The 14,702-nt window shown below is 34.9% G+C and overlaps 1 protein-coding gene across 1 annotated transcript; it reads right to left on the bottom strand.

Annotated features, from left to right (window-relative positions):
* Nucleotides 1-4,538: 4,538 nt before the first annotated feature.
* Nucleotides 4,539-10,581, bottom strand: LOC144855892 (uncharacterized). Its single transcript, XM_078713846.1, has 11 exons — nucleotides 10,536-10,581; nucleotides 8,915-10,127; nucleotides 8,491-8,556; nucleotides 8,184-8,328; nucleotides 7,932-8,086; nucleotides 7,640-7,795; nucleotides 7,250-7,375; nucleotides 6,827-7,005; nucleotides 6,579-6,657; nucleotides 6,220-6,416; nucleotides 4,539-5,937 (listed from the first exon to the last, which is right to left on the bottom strand). Exons 2-11 carry the CDS (start codon nucleotides 10,109-10,111, stop codon nucleotides 5,736-5,738), a joined length of 2,502 nt encoding a protein of 833 aa, XP_078569972.1. The 5' UTR covers nucleotides 10,112-10,127; nucleotides 10,536-10,581; the 3' UTR covers nucleotides 4,539-5,735.
* Between the last annotated feature and the right edge of the window lie 4,121 nt (nucleotides 10,582-14,702).

Genomic DNA, 14,702 nt, shown 5'->3' with positions numbered 1-14,702 from the left:
CAATTACAATTATCACCTTTGATATTTATAATGTTAAATTTCAACTATCCAGATGCGATTTTTAGCTTTTTATGCTTCAATTTCGAAGATCTGCTTAAAACATATTTATTTATTTATTCTACCATAAACTTTTATTCACAACATAATATTAGTAGGCCTACAATACAGTATCTTGCATGAAACGGATATTTAAAAATACACTATAATGTGTAACGGTAGAATTATAATTATAATGTAGAAGATTAACAAAATAGTTGATCGCGAATAACTAACAATACCATCTTTCCCACAGCACATGTGCACACTCATTTGCATAACAAACGCACGGCATACCAAACTACGATGAGATAAAATTAATTCTCTTCTAAACACGTAACGAAGAGAATTAATTCCCCTTTTTTTTACATTAAAATAAATTGAGGGCGCTAAACATAAAATTTAAACCATCAAAGCAGTTGGCGAGAGCCAAAAAAAAAAAAGATGGTAAATGTGCTCTCCCTGCCTCAGCACTAAGGCCCTGCCACAGCCTTTTGGGGTCGTTTCCACCACATCACCAGATGCATTGATGTTGTCGCCTCATGATGTGTGGTGGAAAGGGGGACGTATGATCTGTGAACCCCAAACACAGTGGCCGCATGCCTTTAACTCTATTCCACCGACCAGCGTGGGAATCGAACCCACGACATACGTGTGTTAACACGACGCTCAGACGACTGAGCTAACTGATCATTTTGGTTTTAGCAAGTTTAATAGGATATTTATGACGTAATGATGAATTACGTAATACACGTATAAATAGACTATTATCAGCTGTTAAGTCATGTTTCAGTTTGTGGCTTAACGGGTAATGCTCAGTTTTGAGTGCTGTCAGCTGGGGTTCGAACCTCGACGGGTATTTTTTTTATGAATATTGTTTTTTTGTTTTTACATTTTGTATGGCATTCACTTTTCCATTAAATAGACACCATAAAACCCCTAAAACTGAACCCGGAAAAATAATATCCTACCATAAGGGGAAACAAAATTGGGAAAAAAGGCGTAAGTCAATTTTGAGTAAAACACATTGTTTCAACGTGTTTCGCCATTGCTGTTGCTGACGACATTTAGGCCTAATGCCTTAAAACACGCTCTTTAACTATGTATATTATTTAACATAACTAGGCCAACATATAACTTTGAATTCACGTCACTTTGTTAAAAGTTGACCGTACCGGAAGTACATTGCTTCATCGGGGACTTCCCCTCCTGACGTTCGCGTTGTTCGCAAAGAATGTTACCCCTAGTCAGAAAAAAAAGGAATTAGAATTCTCTTCGTTACGTGTTTAAAAAAGAATTTATATCTCATCGTAGTTTGGTATGTCGGCGTTGTTATGCAAATGAGTTTGTGCAGGTGTAGTGGGAAAGATGGTATTGTTAGTCATTCGCGGTCAACACGCCATACTGTTCAATGTTTGTGCTAAACATAACATTTACAACATCAAAAATCAGGTGGCGAAAGCCTCAGAAAAATAAAAGATGTTATAGTATGCTCTCTCTATAAGGACAATGAAGCTAAAATGTGCTCTTTCTTTTTAGTACTCTTGGGTGGGCTTCTTTTCCAGATGGACTTCTGTTTTAGATTACTTTCATATTAAATGAGGGGATCTGCTATGTTCCCGTCCGTAGAAATGGTTTTTTACATGATTTGAATAATCTTCAATGTAAAGATCATCAACATTTTCAACAGTGTGGCGTGTTTACCGCGAATGACTAACAATGCCATCTTCCCCATTACACCTGCACAAACTCATTTGTATAACAACGCAGGGCTTACCAAACTGTTTAAAATAACTACAAGGTCCCCAGAAATGACACCTATAGTATTTTGAAACATGATATATAAGAGATTGGGGCTGAGCAAAGACAATTTTGAAAAAAAATATTTATTGAAATATGAAATTAAATAATAAGTCTCCAGTTAAGCTCACCATGGTTGGGGCAGAGCTAAGAATGAAAGCTTATTCCCCTGAAATTATGAAACGAAATATATAAGTGTTCAGGACCAGCCATACAATGGTGATTGTTTCCCAAGTGTGAGACATGGAAATGCACGGTAATTCAACAAAACAACATTATGAAATACAAACAGAGCTAGCACACAAAAGCCTACTTACTAATTTTAATATTTCTATAATTTAGAAAACAATTACAATTATCACCTTTGATATTTATAATGTTAAATTTCAACTATCCAGATGCGATTTTTAGCTTTTTATGCTTCAATTTCGAAGATCTGCTTAAAACATATTTATTTATTTATTCTACCATAAACTTTTATTCACAACATAATATTAGTAGGCCTACAATACAGTATCTTGCATGAAACGGATATTTAAAAATACACTATAATGTGTAACGGTAGAATTATAATTATAATGTAGAAGATTAACAAAATAGTTGATCGCGAATAACTAACAATACCATCTTTCCCACAGCACATGTGCACACTCATTTGCATAACAAACGCACGGCATACCAAACTACGATGAGATAAAATTAATTCTCTTCTAAACACGTAACGAAGAGAATTAATTCCCTTTTTTTTACACATTAAAATAAATTGAGGGCGCTAAACATAAAATTTAAACCATCAAAGCAGTTGGCGAGAGCCAAAAAAAAAAAAGATGGTAAATGTGCTCTCCCTGCCTCAGCACTAAGGCCCTGCCACAGCCTTTTGGGGTCGTTTCCACCACATCACCAGATGCAATGATGTTGTCGCCTCATGATGTGTGGTGGAAAGGGGGACGTATGATCTGTGAACCCCAAACACAGTGGCCGCATGCCTTTAACTCTATTCCACCGACCAGCGTGGGAATCGAACCCACGACATACGTGTGTTAACACGACGCTCAGACGACTGAGCTAACTGATCATTTTGGTTTTAGCAAGTTTAATAGGATATTTATGACGTAATGATGAATTACGTAATACACGTATAAATAGACTATTATCAGCTGTTAAGTCATGTTTCAGTTTGTGGCTTAACGGGTAATGCTCAGTTTTGAGTGCTGTCAGCTGGGGTTCGAACCTCGACGGGTATTTTTTTTATGAATATTGTTTTTTTTTTTTTTACATTTTGTATGGCATTCACTTTTCCATTAAATAGACACCATAAAACCCCAAAAAGAGTCCATGTGTTCCTCATTTTTTAGTACTCTTGGGTACGGTGGGCTTCTTTTCAACGGGTAAGCTTCTTTTCCGCATTTTTTATATTTATGATGACGTAACACAAGTTAAAAAAAAGCCGGCTTGCAAGCTTGATGTTGGTGGCGCAAACACGCAAAGCAACACACAACGCCACAGTCAGCCATGCGCCTGTTGTCAGCAAAATATTGTACACGATTTTTACCGTTAAAATTGTTCTTAAAATTCAGCTTGTTCAAAACAACAGTTGTATTTTGCTGTCTTTATTAATGCTGTTCAATGAAGACTGTTTTATTTTATTTCTTTTGGCCAAAAATTCAAAAGAAATAACTGGCTTGCTAGGCTAGGGGTTTCTAAATTGAAACTCGCCGCCCATTTTTCTTTTTCCGGGCTTGGCGTCCGCTGTGGTAGACAAGCCTAGCCTGGCTACCTGGTGGGATAAACATTTTTGCGGTTTAAAGTCGTGTATGGTGTTTGTTGGTCGGGTGTTGGTTTGCTGTGTACGTTGTAAAAATGATACATGATCTTATTTGATCAGGCTTTGCTCCTGAAATGATAATAATTCGAGATGCTGTGAGCTCTTTTTGAGTGATGAACAGTTCTCAGGCTATGGAAATGATGATATGTGAATGGATAGATGAGTGGTATACAAATTATTTCAATTTAACCACTTTGAATGAAATACATAACTGATCCACTAAAGAGCCGCTTCAAATCTAAATAAACTAAAGCTCTGTCCACACTATCAAACTTTGTGATATAAAAATGTGATATATAATAATATGCACATCATATATGGACATATATATCACTACCATTGGGCACATCAATTTTGTTTTCAAACTAAAATCAAATAAGTCTTGAATTAAATTTTAAATTCCCCTTGATCAATTGGATGGATATAGTCCGATTCAAACCATAATTACCGTACTTCCACAATCCAACCTACATCAGCTTTGGTGCAAATTGGTTGTTTAGGATATTGTAGGTTGGTGTTGTGGAAGTTGCTTATATTGTTAATTTTCTGGTGTAATTGTTTCTCTTCTTGTTTTTAGTAGCGTGGATGCGACTCTATAGTTCACTATGTAGGTCGGTTGGTCGGTCTGTCTGTCGGTCCGGTATCACTATGCATTGTAGCATGCGACTTAATGGCTGTTGGCCTTGTTTTTTTTGTATGATTGGTATATGGATGCAGGGAAGTATAAAAATAAATTTGATACCTCCCTGATGGATGTACTATCCGAAATAAAGAAATGAATGAATAAATACATGCATATACGTTGTGTCCATACAATCCTATACTGTATGTTCCTGTAAGTCAAAACATTGTAAATAAACACTTGATTGAATTAAATAAGACTTTATTGCATTGAGTGACAGTTTTTGGGTCAGAATTGTATTTAACAATGCTTAAAAATTGCATTCATTATAAATAATAAAATATATAATTAAAAAATGGGCTGTATAATTATAATAACAAATTTGGATTTAGTATTTTGTGTTAAACAGGTACTTGCTCTTAATACTCAATTGTAAATATACCCTGTTAAGTTTGTGGTAAGAATTTCTAAATAATAGGTTTCATCATGTCAACAGCTACCATAAAAAAAAAATGGAATGTATGGAAATCGGCAGAAAATACCGTTTTATAAATTAACTTTAAAAAAAGAAAAGGGTTTTTTTTTGTGTATCAAATTTACCATTTAAACGTATACATTTTAGGTATAACATGGGTATCTCCTGTATATGTTTGTCTATGGGTTTGTTCTGGTTTAGTTATTTACCCGGGGTAAGTTGGTTTCATGTGCAAAGTTATCGCTAACCTTTGTTGGGAGGAACAAACTCACATGGATAAATAACTAGACCCATGTTTTGCCAATATCTTATGTATTCATACTTAAACAGTTACTTTCACAGCATATATATATTTTGTTTGGAGCAAACCTGTGTCCAGTCCGGTTAAAATTTCAGCTTGTGTATATGACATGGACTAGGTATATACTGCGTGACAAAATGCTAACTTACTCAAATCACCTAACACATGGATCATTGGTGTAATATCTGCACATTTACATAAATCTATTATCTAGTAAAATCTATATAGTTATCATCTATTAGAACAGTACTATATTTCAATGATGGTTAATTACCATCTTTTGGTTCGTAAAACCATGGAAAATTAAATTTCTTTTACAACATGTTACAACTAGTAATACATTTACTACACTCATCTGTACACTAATACAGAATTAAATTTATATTATTTATATCACTTTTACAAATATATACTCATTACTTTTTTGTGGTGACATTGTCATCGATTATCAATTAAATACAAACATAAAGGTCTGTCCACACTAGCAAATTTATGCGACAAAAAAATGTGATGTGCCCATATATGGACATGATGATGTCGTATCACTACCATATTTGGGCACATCACACTTTTTTTGTCAACTAGTTTGATAGTGTAGACAGAGTTTAGATCTCTAACTTTTAAGCTCAACCTGCACAAGGAACAGACCGTAAAATACTAACATATTGTAGTAATATCAAACTGATGAGAAATCCCAGAGTTTGACCGTCCTATCATAAGATCCAGATACAATTTTACTATCGTTAAACTGGAGACAAGTTACGCCGTCTGTATGATTGCGCAATGTCACCAACCGCTCGCCAGTTTCTATGTTCCAAACTTTCAACGTCTTATCATCTGCGGCACTAACAACACGCCACCTATCAATCTGTAAACATCTGAAAGATACCAATCCACAATTGATGATTAATAATAATCGAAGCACTGAACCGTGACTTGCTTTTATTCATTCCGTAGCTTCAATAAGAAGATTATTTATTTATATTTATTATTTTATTATTTTACAAAGAATTTGCATTTTGCAAACAGACATGCAAATACAGCAGGGATCAATATTATTAGGATTCAACTCCAAACAAGGCTTTGGGTTCACCTAGGGCACTCAAATTCTTAATCAAAATACTTCCCAATGATTCTGAATAAAAACCAATTTGACATACCTGACAACACCTGTGTGTCCCTCACCGTGAGCCCAGTCTAATGTACTGGTACAATGACCAACATGTATATCCCAAAACTTGATGTTACAGTCCAGTGAACCACTAACGATCTTGTTCGAATCAAATTGAAGACATGTTACAGCATCGTGGTGTCCTTCTAAGCTCATTACACACATTCCTGTCGTCAAATTCCATATCTTGAAAACAATTTTAAAAGTATCAAATGTATTTGTTTATAGTACAGTAGGTACATCAAAACCTTCATTTTACACATGGCACATGAAACTTAAAATATAATATGGCCAGTTTTTATTGTTGAATTGATCGTATATAACAACTTGGTCTTTGAGTAGACGTACCTTAATAGTTTTATCAGCAGACCCTGAAATAATTTTGTTCTCATCAAATTGTAGACAGAGAACAGCAGCAGTGTGTCCCCTGATTAAAAACAAAATAAAGATACTGATGTTAATACGACAAGTTAGAAAGATAAGAAATTATACTATAGTATGTGTGATCAGATATACTGTGCAAAAAATTACATAAATATCACAAAAGCCTGAAAAAAAAAACTTAGTATATTTAGTTGAGGTCTCACTCTACATACCTTAGTGTTAACCGGCAGTCTCCACTACGTATATCCCAAACTTTCAATGTGTGATCATACGAACCACTAACAACTTTCTCGTCATCGACCTGTAAGCATCTGACCGTCTGTTGATGACCAATCATGGTCTTTCGACAAGCAATGCTTGACCATCTGCTATGCATGGATAAATCCCACACCTGTTGTGTATAAAGAAAGTTAAACGGTCAATGTTAATCTAATTAATATCTGTCTACACTATCAAAGTTTATGTGACAAAAAAATGTAATGTGCCCATATATGGACATGATGATGTCATATCACTACCATATTTGGGAAGATCACACTTTTTTTGTCAAACTAGTTTGATAGTGTAGACAGAGCTTTAGATAAGCACAGTCATATAAGCAAGTCAACAAACTTTACACAAAATGTGAAACTTGCCTTGATGGACCGGTCTGTTGAGCCACTGACCAATCTATTCCCTTCCAAATGAAGACATCGAACAGTCCCTGAGTGACCAACAAGGGTCTGTACTGACCACGGAGTGTTGGTTCTGATATTCCATACCTAAATATAGTAAAGTAGATACTATTTAATCATACCTGTGAGACTATAGTAGTAGAATAGTGTTTGGTATTTCACTCAATTTCTGATAAATTGTATTGCTGAATGTTCTGTAAAGTCTTATATATTCATTCCTCTGAGCATAGGGGAATAGACTGTATTATGTGATAGGGTGGCTAGGAGTCGTTCCTATCAGGAATTGAACCCAGATCTTTCAGAATGATAGACAAGTGCATTACCACTCTTCTACCGCATCTCATTTTTTACCTTAATGGAACTGTCTGTAGAGCCACTAACAATTCTAGTATCATCAAATTGAACGCACGATATACCCTCTGTGTGACCCTCGAATGTACGTACAGAACAAAGACCTTTCAGCCAGTTGCGACGCAATCGATACCGCTCAGCAAAGACCTCCTTCCACTAAAGATAAAATAATGATATATAACTAGTCTTAAACTATTATATAAGTATATTATAATTATAAGTATTGGTTCAGACTGAAATATATGTTGTGGTATGCTCACAGTACATACAAATAAATGAAACTAAAAATCACCCTTATTGTTGAAGACATGTGGTTGATCATCTGTTTGTGTTCTTCTGCCCGCGACAATTGCCATTTAGGAAGACGACAGAGTCTTTGCCATATGTACGGGTATGTAGTCAACTCGTACCACATTTTACTCACTTGAGAACAAGCGCTCAATGTTACTGAAATAACAAAAACAATAAATGGTAACATTTCTTAGGAAACAATAAGGAAGGGTTTGGGAGCAATTAACTCGAGAAAAATGGATAAAAATCTTACCTGGATCAAGGAAAGACAAAACATGAAGAGAAAGTTGTGCGGGTAACCATGACAACAGATCCTGACAATTGTGCGGACATGTTTGATGGAGAATTGGTTCCATTAACACTGACAACATGTGCATCTGAGGTAGTTCACATAATTCCTGATAAATAAAACCAATTCATCATCATATTAACTTCTATACAACAATAATAATTTTAATACAATTTAGTTTACTGTATATTTACTGTGTTTGGCCATGAATGTTAAACACATGCAAAGGATCCAGGAGATACTATTATTAAATACCTAAGTCTTTACTTACCAACAATCTTTTCATCATGGAGTTTTTCTGTTGATCATTAAACTCTTTAAACCAGCTCAACGTAGTCTGCAAAAAAAACAACAAAACATGGTGATACAGTAGGATTATGATGAGGAAAAAATAAAAATCTGAAAAATGTAAACTTCAATTTTGTCGCTAAGCTGATGGGTTGTACGCTATGGGTGTTACAGGTCTCTAAATGTTAATTGGAATTTTTACAATGGCGGTGGTTAAGATGTTCATCGGTTACCGATACCAGGGTTCAAATCCTGTCAGATGTCATTGTCATGATTTTTTTCTCATGACTCAGACAATAACATCTCCATTCCCAAAGACTTAAACAACTTATGTATATTAAATTATAATGTAATGGTTACCCTATTATAGTGTATATATATTTTTAAAAAAGATTATTAATTAATACCTCCATTCGTTCTTTGAAAACCTTCCCATCAATTCCTTTATTAGACTCTTTATGTTTACTCATCGCCACTCGTCTACTAAGACAAACATGTTGCCTCGACTCAGTCTCACTAATACCACAATCATCAAACTGCATTCTATAAGATGGTTTTCTTGTTCCATTACACAGACTCTTAGAACGTTCTACAGGTTTCGTCTCTCTGTATTTCCTTGATGTCGTTGATGGTTTTTGCTCTTCACTAGATCTATTTACAACCGTCAGCCCACAATTTTGTTTCTCTAATTTCTGAAATTCTTTTAGAAGATTAAGTAACGTAGACCCTGTGGGTAGACTCCTTGATTTCATTGCATGTTCTTCATATTTTAAACACCTACAATCGTCCATTTCAAGACCGTTGTAAGAATTACTGGGTCTTTTCCTAGAAAGTCTATTTCGTACACATCTACTTTGCCCAGAGTCACTAGGAGTCTTTGGTAGTAATATATGAGACAAGGGAGCGGACAGCTTTTTCCCTGGGAATGAAGTGGCTTGCGATAAGGTAAGGGATGTCTTTAATGGGCATGAACGTTTTCTAGGCCAGCTACCTATACTCCTTTCACTATGCCGACAAGAACAACAAGAAGGACAGTGACATATATCATCTAGCGCTTCATCATCACTATTCTCAGTACTGTCCATGTTTACATCTGTAAGACTTTCATTTGCTATTTTATGACGAGTATTACTAACTGGGAGACTTCGGGTTTTTCTATTGTATATATAAGGTGATTTCTGACTGTGGTATAATGCGCATTCTCTCCTAAACAGTGCTTTAACAACACTAGGTTTCACACAGTTCTGGTACAACACTTGGCTGTTTACAGTTGAGGATCTGTTTCTATTTTTAGGTTTCACACTTCTTATATATACTTCTCCTTCTTCGCTGCTAGAACTACAATCTGATAAAGGGCGACTGAACACCGGCGGAGACAAACTGGAAACGGATGAATTGTCGAATACCGCGTCTTCTTGAGGGCAGCAGGATCCTGGATAGCCATCCTCTCCTAACGAAGCATTTTCCGTCTGACTTTCTCTACTTCCTCTTGATTTTCTAGTGAACCATGAAACTTTATCCCAAACTCTGTTCTTTCCTTTTGTCTGTCGGGGTTTGTTACTAGCGCCATCAGAGTCACTGTTGCCCGAGTCCCCTATTTCCATAGTATGTTTGTCAAATCTAAACAAATTATAACATAAACATTTCAAATATTCAACCTTTACAAAAGTCAATAAATAAAGGTTATTAATAGATAATTATAATACTGTACAATAATTATTGTCAAGCTAGTCCAGCTAGGCCAAGATGTATATATTTTTTTTAAATCAGTGTCAGTGACTGAGGCAGAGCTCTGCTCTTTTTTGCACGACTGTCTACTGGGTATTCCTCTCTACTACTACTAGCTAGGATGGCCAGGCCTAGAAGGATGCGTACTTTTTCTAGATAGAGAGAAGGGTGCAGACCACGCACTAGGCTAGATAGTGACTAGCTAGCCTAACCTAGCTAGGGCCTAGATGATAGATTTATAGAACGTCTTGAATACATGGTTAGGCACAGGCCTAGGCCTAGTTTATATAATTAAATTACCCAAACAAAAAGCCGGGTCTCAGGTCTCACCAGCAGCTAATCGTGGCCATCATCATCAATCACAAAAAAAAACTTTCTATGCCTATATTATTAAAATAGCGAAACGACATTGTCACAATGCGGTCTGTGATGATGTCATATTTTATAGATCATATTTTACCAACGGTCCGACATGGTATTATTCTCTCCTGACTGTACTCCTCAGGACGAGAAAAAGGGGATTTTTTTACAATTTTTGTTTAATATAGTAGTTATTCACTTTGACCAAAAATTGGATCGAGAAAAAAAAAAGATTACTTAAATATAAAAAAAAATAAATAAAACTGTAATTAACGCAAAAATAGTCAAATTGACTGGAAGTCATGAATAGGTGTGAATAAAAACCGTTTATTTTGTCTTAAGTGAAAACAATGTCCTACCAATTTTTTGGTTATCCGCACTTGGCGGATAACCCCTTGTTATTGTCAGGATCTTTTTTTTAGTTATCCGCTTAGTAGCGGATAACTCCTTGTTATTGTAGTGGATCATTATTTTTTGGTTATCCGCAACTTAGTTGCGGATAACCCATGTGATTGTAAATATCTTTTTTTTCATCTTCTTCTTTGTTATTCTTCTTTCTTTCCCGGATTTTTGTGCGTCGCATATCCCCTATTGCTTGTGAATATATCTTTTGTATAACTTTGTCATTATATGGACATTTACCTGAAGTTGTGCACCTCCATATTTTTAATGACGTTAGAGTCGCGCAGCGTAAGTTACGCGCAATTTTATGAATTTCAATGATTGGTCATAGATTATAAACCAAAAGTCATTTTGTATTGACACTTGGTAAAAATTTAAGTCATATCAAGGGCAAACTTTCTATGGATTAAAAATGACATGTTTCACAAGAAGTTACGCGCGCACGCGCATTTAAAATTTCAAAATGCGCAAAATTAATTTCTAATCAACTTTCTACGCTGATCATGACATTTTGAGCATGTCAAAAATTCCCACGCGCGCGAAAAAATTTACGCGTAAGGTGCGCACGGAGCATGAAAATCATGTGTTTTTTTCTTGAATTATGATTTTACAGCCTTTCTTAGTCATTTTAAAAAAGATTTACATCATTTCAAATTAAAATGACGTCATACGAACATGTTGATTTAGACCATTTGCGCGCGTTTTTGTTTAAAAAGTTACAAAATATTGTCAAAATAATGCCTATTTTGAATCTATTATAGCTCTTCAGGATCGAAGGTGACCCCCAATTTTTTTAACTTATTATGCAAGAAGATAAATTGTAGAAATGATTTCATGCAGAATTTTCACCTCTCGGATGTTATGACGTCATCGTATGGCCACACGCATGTAAAATATAGGATTTTTGTCTCTTTCGTTATTGCTCATCACATTCAACAGAGCGCATCTCGCTTATACGTATTCCATTTCCCCCGAGATTTTATTATTGTCTACGTCAATCAACTATCTTTCGCATGAGTTAAAAATATTTTAATTTTTATGACGTCATCATGTCTAAAAATGTAAATAACGTAGGGCACTTATTTTTATCATTACAGTAAATTTTAATCTGTTATAGCTCGTCAGAATAAAAAGTGATAATCATGATTAAAACGTTTTCTGGAAGCTATTGGATTTTAATTACGAATTCATGTGAATATTTTGCCAATTAGATGTTGTGACGTCATCATATGGCCAGTTTAATTCAAAAAGTCATATTTTCATCTCTTGGGTAAAAGTTCATTGCGTTTAAACGAGAGCGCATCTCACTTTTACGTGCCCAAAATTCTTCAAATTTGTATTAATGTAATTATTTAGATAATCAGCTTCTAAAATAGTTATGTTTATATGTCAATTTGATGACATCATCGTGTTAATAATTGGATTTAAAAGATGGGTCTCGTAATTTCGTCTATGCTACACTGTATAACATATACAGTGTATTCTGTAAATACTGTAATATGCTGTATGCTACAAAATAGGTACAATTCAGCACTGTAAACATATTTATTTCATGTCATAGGATGGCATAGTAATTGTCGAGGTTCATAGTTTAAAGTATCTGCATGTTGCATTTGCGCGGATAACCCGAACTCGTCAAAGTGACGAGTTCAAATCTAGTTTTCTGTATTATTCTTATTTCTTTCCCGTTTTTTTGTGGCTCACGTATCTCTAAAATGTGTAAACATAATATTTCATAACTTTGACAACATGTGGGCATTTACGTGAAGTTGTGCACCTCCTATTTTGAATGACGTCAGAGTTGCGCAACGTGACTTACGCGCGATTTTATGATTTTTAATGATTGATCATAGCTTAAAAACCAAGCGTAATTTTTTTTTTACCCTTTATGAAAATTTAAGTCATATCAAGGGCAAACTTTTAGTTAACTAAAAATGGCGTGTTTTACAAGAAGTTACGCGCGCACGCGCATTTAAAATTTTAAAATGCGCAAAATTAATTTCTAATCAACTTTTTACACCATTCATGACATTTTGCGCATGTCAAAATTTCCCGCGCGCGCGAACAATTTTACGCGTGCAGTGCGCACGCAGCATGAAAATCATGTTTTTTTCTATTAAATTGTGATTTTCCAGCCTTTCCTAGTCATTTTTAAAAAGATTGACATCATTTCAAATTAAAATGACGTCATACGTACACGTTGATTTAGACCATTTGCATGCGTTTTAGTTGCAAAAGTTACAAAATATTGTCAAAATTATGCCTATTTTGAATCTATTATAGCTCCTCAGGATCAACCGTTACCCCCGAGTTTTTTAACTTAATATGTAAGCAGATATGTTGTAGATATGAATTCATGCAGAATTTTTTCCTTACGGATGTTGTGACGTCATCGTATGGCCACACAAATTTAAAAAATAGGATTTTTGTCTCTTTCGTTATTGCTCATCACATTCAATGGAGCGCATCACGCTTATCCGTCTTCCATTTTCTCCGAGATTTTAATATTATCTAGGTCAATCAACTATCTTTCGCATGAGTTAAAAATATTTTAATTTTTATAACGTCATCATGCCTAAAAATTTAAATTACGTGGGTCATTAATTTTATCTTTACAGTAAATTTTAATCTGTTATAGCTCGTAAGAATAAAATGTGATAATCACGATTAAAACGTTTTCTGGAAGCTATTGGATTGTAGATGCGAACTTATGTGAACATTTTGTCAATCAGATGTAGTGACGTCATCATATGGCCAGTTGAATAAAAAAAGTCGTATTTTCATATTTTGCGTCATAGTTCATCACATTTAAAAGAGCGCGCATCTATATTTTACGTATCCAAATTTCTTCTACACGCTAATATGTTGTTGCTGAGATAATATCCTTCCAAAATTGGTATTTTAGTGTTTCATTTTGATACCGTCGCCATGTTAAAAAATGGAATAAATGGCGGGTCCCGTAATTTCACCTATTCTACACTGTATGTAATATGTATACAGATTATACTGTTTATACTGTATATACTATATGACACAAAATTGACAGAATTCAGCACTAACAACATATCATATTCTTCAGATCAGGTCATAATGCCATACTCTTTTTCTGGGTGCAAAATTCTAACGTATGACGTGCACGTGGCGTTTGTCGTGCGGATAACTAACTCGTCCGTAGTGACGAGTTTCATGTCTAGTTTTTTTTTTTTTTTTTCTATGTTATTCTTCTTTCTTTCCCAGAATTTTGTGTCACGTGTATCTCAAATTCTGATCAACAATACATCGTATAACTTTGTCAGAAGATTTACCTCTATCTGTAGAAGTGCAGGACAGTTCGTTTTTTTACTTTAGAGTCGCGCAGCGTAAGCTACGCGCGATTTTATGAATTTTGCGTATTTAACATAGACTAAAAACCAAAAGTCATTTTGTAATGACACTTGGTGAACATTTAAGTCATATCAAGTGCAAACTTTCAATGGATTAAAAATGGCATGTTTCACAGAAAGTTACGCGCGCACGCACGTTTAAAATTTCAGAATGCGTAAAATCAATTTCTAATCAACTTTCTACGCGTTTCAGGTCATTTTGAGCATTTCAAAAATTCCCACGCGTGCGCAATATTTTTACGCGCACGTGCGCACGTAGCGCAAAAACATCTTTTTTTTGCTTGATTTTTGTTTTTTCAGCCTTTTCTAGTAAATTTACCAA

The sequence above is a fragment of the Antedon bifida genome, chromosome 11 (assembly GCF_963402885.1).
Source record: "Antedon bifida chromosome 11, ecAntBifi1.1, whole genome shotgun sequence".
Taxonomy (NCBI): Eukaryota; Metazoa; Echinodermata; class Crinoidea; order Comatulida; family Antedonidae; genus Antedon; species Antedon bifida.
Note: the sequence above shows the minus strand (reverse complement) of the source record. Positions and strands in the feature narration are given on the sequence as shown.